Below are 6,082 nucleotides of genomic sequence, written 5' to 3' on the forward strand. Positions count from 1 at the left end.
ACACTGTAAAAAAGAAAAAGTTCAGAAAACTTAAAATATCAAGGCAACATGATGCAAGAGATTTTTGAGTTTTCTCAACTTTTGCCAGCTGTTGTTGACTTAACTAAGGTTTTTAAGTTTTGCCAAGAGTTCTGCCAACTTGGATCTTTTTGTTCACTTTATGAGGATAATACTGTGAGACTAATTAAGAATTTCTTGCTTGAATGCGATGTATTTCTACCTTCACCAAACACAGATTTTTGTGTTGAATTAATAAACAATATTTCCCATCAATGTCATGTATTTCTACTTTCTTTAAATATAAATATTCTTGTTGTATAAATACATAATTATTCCTTCAGTGGCATTTATTCCTTGATTCACCTAACACAAATATTCTTGTTGAATAAATAATAAAATTTATTTTGGCTATAATTTTACATTCAAAACTGCTCAATAGATGGATAATTAATAATACACACTACAGCTGAATGTTGTCAAGAATTTTTTTTATTCAGTTTACCAGTGAACAACAGTAAAACCATCATTAATGCATGTGTAAAAAAAACAACATACATACTGTTCTATTAGTCTAATAACATTTGGAGTGAATCTTCCTCCATGCTGAGAATTTGAAATCGACACTGAACTTAAATGTAAATGTTTACATGTGAACAGCCATTCTAGCCATTTGGTTACTTTTTTTTTTTGCATATACACATCCAAGCTTAAAGATTACATAAACAGTAATGAATTTAACAGTTGAAACACTATATTCACCCCTTGGCAACTGTCAAATGATTATATATTCCAGAGGTCAAAGAGATTAACTTGTTTGTTGCAGATTATGAAACGTGCATACTGTTCTATAGTCTAGTAACATTTGGGGTGAATCTTCCTCAATGCTGAGTATTTTAAATCAATGCTAGTCTTACTGAACACGTATATAATGATTACCCTCCACCCCCCCTCATGGTTGGCGGCTTCTGAATTTACACGTCAACACTGAATTACTTTGTGCCATTTGACTATTTGTTGCATATCTGACTTTACATGTGAACAGCCATTTGTTTTTGTTTTTTGCATATACACATTCAAGCTTTACTTAAACAATAATGAATTTAACAGTTGAAACACTAGACACCTTTTGGCAACTGCTGAATTATATAATCCAGAGGTGAAGCAGATGAACTTACATGAGTGTAACAACAATGCACTTAAACTTCAATAACAGTCACAGTACAAGCTTCGCTTTCAGTGACCTTGTGCGCTGTGAGCATCGAGAGCCACCGAGCGAAAAAAAGATGGTCTGAATTGCCTCAAAGGAGTACCTCATCTGTTTTGGATAATCAATGTTGAGGGCATACAGGAGGCCGAAGAGGTATGCCATGGCAGTAGAGAGGTTTGGAATATTATGAAGCACAATGTCCCCTTCCAACACAACCGCCTGGTCTCGCACAGTGTTGTCGGCTTCATCATGTAGCACAGTGAGGATGGCAACAGATGCACCTTGCACCAGTGGTGCCAAAATGTCGGTGTCCTGAGGAAGGAGAACAGGTACATTATTAAGAGCTTAGAAAAAGTAAGACAGCAGAAAGAGCATTTTCTGAAAAAAAAAAAAAAAATATGTGTGAATTCTGAAAAGGTTAATGCTAAAGCTGAAAAGTATAACTTGTATGCAGAGATGATTGGCTTCATAACGGCTAAAAGAAGTTGAAATGTTAAAAAAAGGCAGAAGAACATGGGCAGCTATAAACTGAAATCTGACAGCCAATGAAAACTGCTAAAGCCAAGAATAGATTTAGTAGTTTAAGGAGGGTGATTTACATGAAGTAAACAAGTTGGTGTAAAGGAAGTAGTGAAGCTGTGCAAAGAGCCCATTGTAACAATGGTTCTGCTTTTAAAACAAACAAAAATGACAGCCAAAAAAAGCCTTACTCTTAGAGGATCATCTTTCAAATTTTGTCTCTCAGCTTTCAGCATTCAAATTAATGATTTGTTTAAGAAAGATAAAAAAAAAAAAAAAAAAAATTCTGACTAAATACATTTATACTGATGAAATTAATTACTTAGTACCACGCTATACTAATTTGCCATTTAACTTGTGGAGGTATTAACCAGAAAAATAAATCTCTTTCTTTAATCAATGTAACCCACCAACCTTGTGATGAAACACCACCCAAAATGACCAACTGTTCCCCTCAGCAGAAAAAAAGGGATCTGAAGTGGAAAAGTCCAACCCTCACCCCAAAATCATCTGGACTGATAAACTGCCCTGGGGAGGTGTACTTACATTTTTGGATTAACTACTGAGAATAAGTAATTAGCTGCATGACCTGAATTATTTGTCTTTCCTGCAGTTACTTTTACTTACCAAGCACTTCAGGAAAAACGTGGTTGCATCTTCACGGAGGTAGATAGGCAGGCCTCTCAGTGCTGCTGTTTTCCGGTGGGACACAATGTCGGATGTCTAAAAGTGGAAAACATAAGTAGTTCAATTAGTATAGTACTGTAATGTTGTCATTCCTAATAAGAAAGTATATTCATGCTCTTCTAAAACTGCCAGGCAAAAGAGCAGTTCACTGACCTGATCATCAAGTTGATCAAGGAGGTCCTCCATCTCCTGACCAAAAGCTCCTTTCTTAGACCTGTAGATTTTCAGCAGGCCAGGCCCAAACTTGTCAAGGGATGCATTGAAAGTCCCCAGGAGGTCTTTGCTCGTGATACGATGAAATTCCTTAGATATCTTAACAAGAAAACCAAAAAAATATTATCAATTTACAAACCATAATGTCAGAATTTCTTACAGGAAGTTGCTTATGAGTCTGCACCATGTAAAATATCTGACCATTTTTCTGTGACCTGTGAAAAAGTGGATTACATACTAAAATGCACCACAGGCAATAAAGAACCTCATTTTTAACCATGGATTTTGAGGATTAAAAATTCAATAAAAAGGGTGACTATGCCACATCCATAAATTGCAGAAAGTGAATTACTCCTTGGAAAAAAAACACACATTCTTACCTGATTAAAAATTTTACTTTTGTCTTGTTATTATTGCAATTTATTTCTACTGTTTAGACAAGCAAGTAAAAAAGGATGTTACCTTGACAGTTTCAACTGAGACATTGTTGTCTTCATCAGAGGCGTCATCCAACGTTCTGCTAATGTGTCATTCATCAGCTGGCCTCTGGTCTCTGAAGGAGGGAATCCCAGGTATGTCATACCTGGGATTCCCTCCTCCAGAGACCACCCAGGATGGAAGGTGCGTGGCCGACTCGGCAGACCAGCCGGCCAGCTGGTAAATGACACGTCAGCAGCACGTTGGATGACGCTTCTGAGGAAGAATGAAGTCTCAGTAGAAAATGTCAATGTAACATCTTGTTTTACTCGCTTGTCTGAACAGTAGAAATAAAAAAGAATAGATCCTTACCTCTTCACAAGAAAACAGAGCAGGCCACCTTTCCTGGATCTCAGATACCATCGGCTGACACTCTACCACCTCCCTTCGCCTGAGGGAAAACGTCAGCTCCATCTTCTGTTCTATCAATGTTGTGTTCCTGTTCTTCTTCTTCATTTCATCGACCAGAGAGATTCTTTCCTCTTCAAGGGTAGAATCATCATGGTGTTGTGGGTAATCTGGCACATGATTGACCTCTCCACGTTTGGGCTTTTTCAGGGTAAATGGACTGTCATCTTCCCCTCCACCTTTTCTTTTCTTGTTTACATTTACCTCATTGCATCCTGCCTGGCGAAGCTTTGACCTGTAGTTTCCAAGTTTGTACTTAATACTTGTTTTCCATCCCTCGTAGCCTGTGACGCCAAATGGCTCTTTCAGACATGGATACTTCTGAATGAGCGCAGCGGCAACTGACTCAAGCTCATCTTTCTCAGGGTAGCTTTTGATTTCAAAAATTGCTTGTGCAATTTTATCCAATATCTCCATCTTCATGTCTCTTGTCACTTCAAGGCCCTTCTTTGTCTTTTCATGTGTGTCATTGGCCTTAGACAATTTCAGCTCCACATCATATGCAAACTTGGGGATTGGGAATGGAGATGGCCACTCTACGACTTGCCTTAATGTGGTCTGGATAGAATCGGTCCAACTAGGCCTGAAATCCTCAGAGTGAACACTGATTGTGTCCTGAGAGGAGACTGAACTAGTGGATTGGTTAAGTGGAGACAAATCACAGTTCCACATGACATGCAAGACTGCACGCTCAGCTGGTAATTCTGACATCTCTGTTAAGTTGCAGAGTGCATTTCCAAACTCCGGATCCTCAAACTGTAGTGAGAAATCTTCTTGAAGATTGAGTCTCTCTTTAAGTATATCAATCAGGCCCTCCACAGATGTTGGGACTTCTGGAAGCTGGATTCGCCGGGCATCTCTGGAGGAAAGAACGACCCGAAGTAACATAGTCTGAAAAGAGGGGAGAGAGAAAAAGTGGGAGAAAATGATTAGTCAAACCTAATTAGAAGACAGATTACACCAATGTCATGGGGGCTGCGAATGAACCTTCTCTAGAAAAAAATAAGCCTGAGTCTATACCATAATGTATGCCTGTGTATTGCTTTGATCACTGAATTTGACTGGCCAATGAGATTAGAGGGGAGATAAAGAGTGTAGGAATAGTAAAGGGAGGAGAGAGCTAGTGGAAGAGAGGAAAGGAGAGAAGGGAGCAGAGAACGGGAGAAGAGAGTTGGTGAGGAGAGAAAGAGGGGGGTGATAAGAGGAGAAAAATGGAATGGGCGAGGAGACAGAGGTGGTAAGAGAAGAGGAGATGTTGAGGAGAGAGTTAAGGAGAGGAGAAAAAGGGAATGAGCGAGGAGACAGAGGTGGTAAGAGAAGAGGAGAGAGTTATGGAGAGGAGAAAAAGGGGGGAGGAGAGGAGAGAGAGGGGGAAGAGAGCAGAGTAGAGTAGAAAAAAACATACCATTTTGAATCCTCCTGAGACCCTGCGTCATCATACGAAGACATTCAATTTTTGCCTCTTAGCACCATGATACTCCATTTTTAAAAACTTTGACCTATTAGCCACATTTAGGGACACTGCCTACACCAACTTGTGGTGATATCACACATTTTCTTTGGGGGGAAAAAATGGCGGGAATTTCAGCCGGAGCCTTCTATGGCAGTTCCCGGAAGATAAAAGACCAAGGTAAGAATTAAATCCAAATTTTATGAATGAAACCAGTGTATTTATGTACAACAATGTCTCTGTCTTCATATGGCATTAAAATTTGACACATTTTAGTAATAGTAGCAGACTAGGACATCAATAAATGTCACGTCGTTGTTTGAGGACATTGGGACTATGTTATGTTATTAAAGTACCATGTTGTTGTCTTTTTTTGTGATATCACCACAAGATGGCGCAGGCAATGTCCCTAAATGTGGCTAATAGGTCAAAGTTTTTAAAAATGGAGTATCATGGTGCAAAGAGGCAAAAAATAATGTCCTCGTATGAGGACACAGGGTCTCAGGAGGATTCACATTTCTTAAAAACTACTCGTTAATACTTGACCGTTCCACTTCAGACTGATAGTACTTGACCTCAGGATGACACTCAGAAAAAATCAGGCCAATCTGATGTGGCATTTTAGAATAAAACCCCATTTGAACTTCCATATGTCACTGTATTCTATATACAGTAGGATTCATTGTTTTCGACCCAATGTCCTCATATGAGGACACTGATTTTTGAGATAACTACTTATTGTAGAAAGCTGAAATTTTGAATTTACACAAATTGGGCCCTTCTGGTCCCAAACAGCAAATACAGTTTTTACAAAGACAAACTTTAGGTATTGTACTTATTAGGTCCTACTTATCCCAGATAGCAAGGAGAAATAAAAAAAAATGCACACCAGAAAAAACGCTCGGGTCTCAGGAGGTTAATGGAGAAGGAATGTCCTCGGAGTCACCATAAGCTTCCCACCAACTGTGTACGCTGCTAGAGGATGGTAATCCGTCAGCACATCTGGATCAAGGACAAGAAGATCTGCACAGGTGTTTTCAACAAGTTCATAGGACCTGTAATGTTCCATGTACCAAGAAGAAAGTTTTTTACAAATGAATGCCACCTCCTCTGCATTGACA

The 6,082-nt window shown here is 39.0% G+C and overlaps 1 protein-coding gene across 1 annotated transcript; it reads right to left on the reverse strand.

The window, feature by feature from the left end:
* Positions 1 to 1,213: 1,213 nt before the first annotated feature.
* On the reverse strand, positions 1,214 to 3,565 carry LOC146959808 (uncharacterized). Its single transcript, XM_085772885.1, has 4 exons — positions 3,416 to 3,565; positions 2,567 to 2,725; positions 2,354 to 2,449; positions 1,214 to 1,519 (listed from the first exon to the last, which is right to left on the reverse strand). The coding sequence occupies exons 1-4, from the start codon at positions 3,557 to 3,559 to the stop codon at positions 1,214 to 1,216; spliced, it is 705 nt and encodes a 234-aa protein (XP_085629011.1). The 5' UTR covers positions 3,560 to 3,565.
* Between the last annotated feature and the right edge of the window lie 2,517 nt (positions 3,566 to 6,082).

Source organism: Trachurus japonicus, unplaced genomic scaffold (assembly GCF_045865225.1).
Source record: "Trachurus japonicus isolate A0001 unplaced genomic scaffold, Traja_1.0 AP031036.1".
NCBI lineage: Eukaryota > Metazoa > Chordata > Actinopteri > Carangiformes > Carangidae > Trachurus > Trachurus japonicus.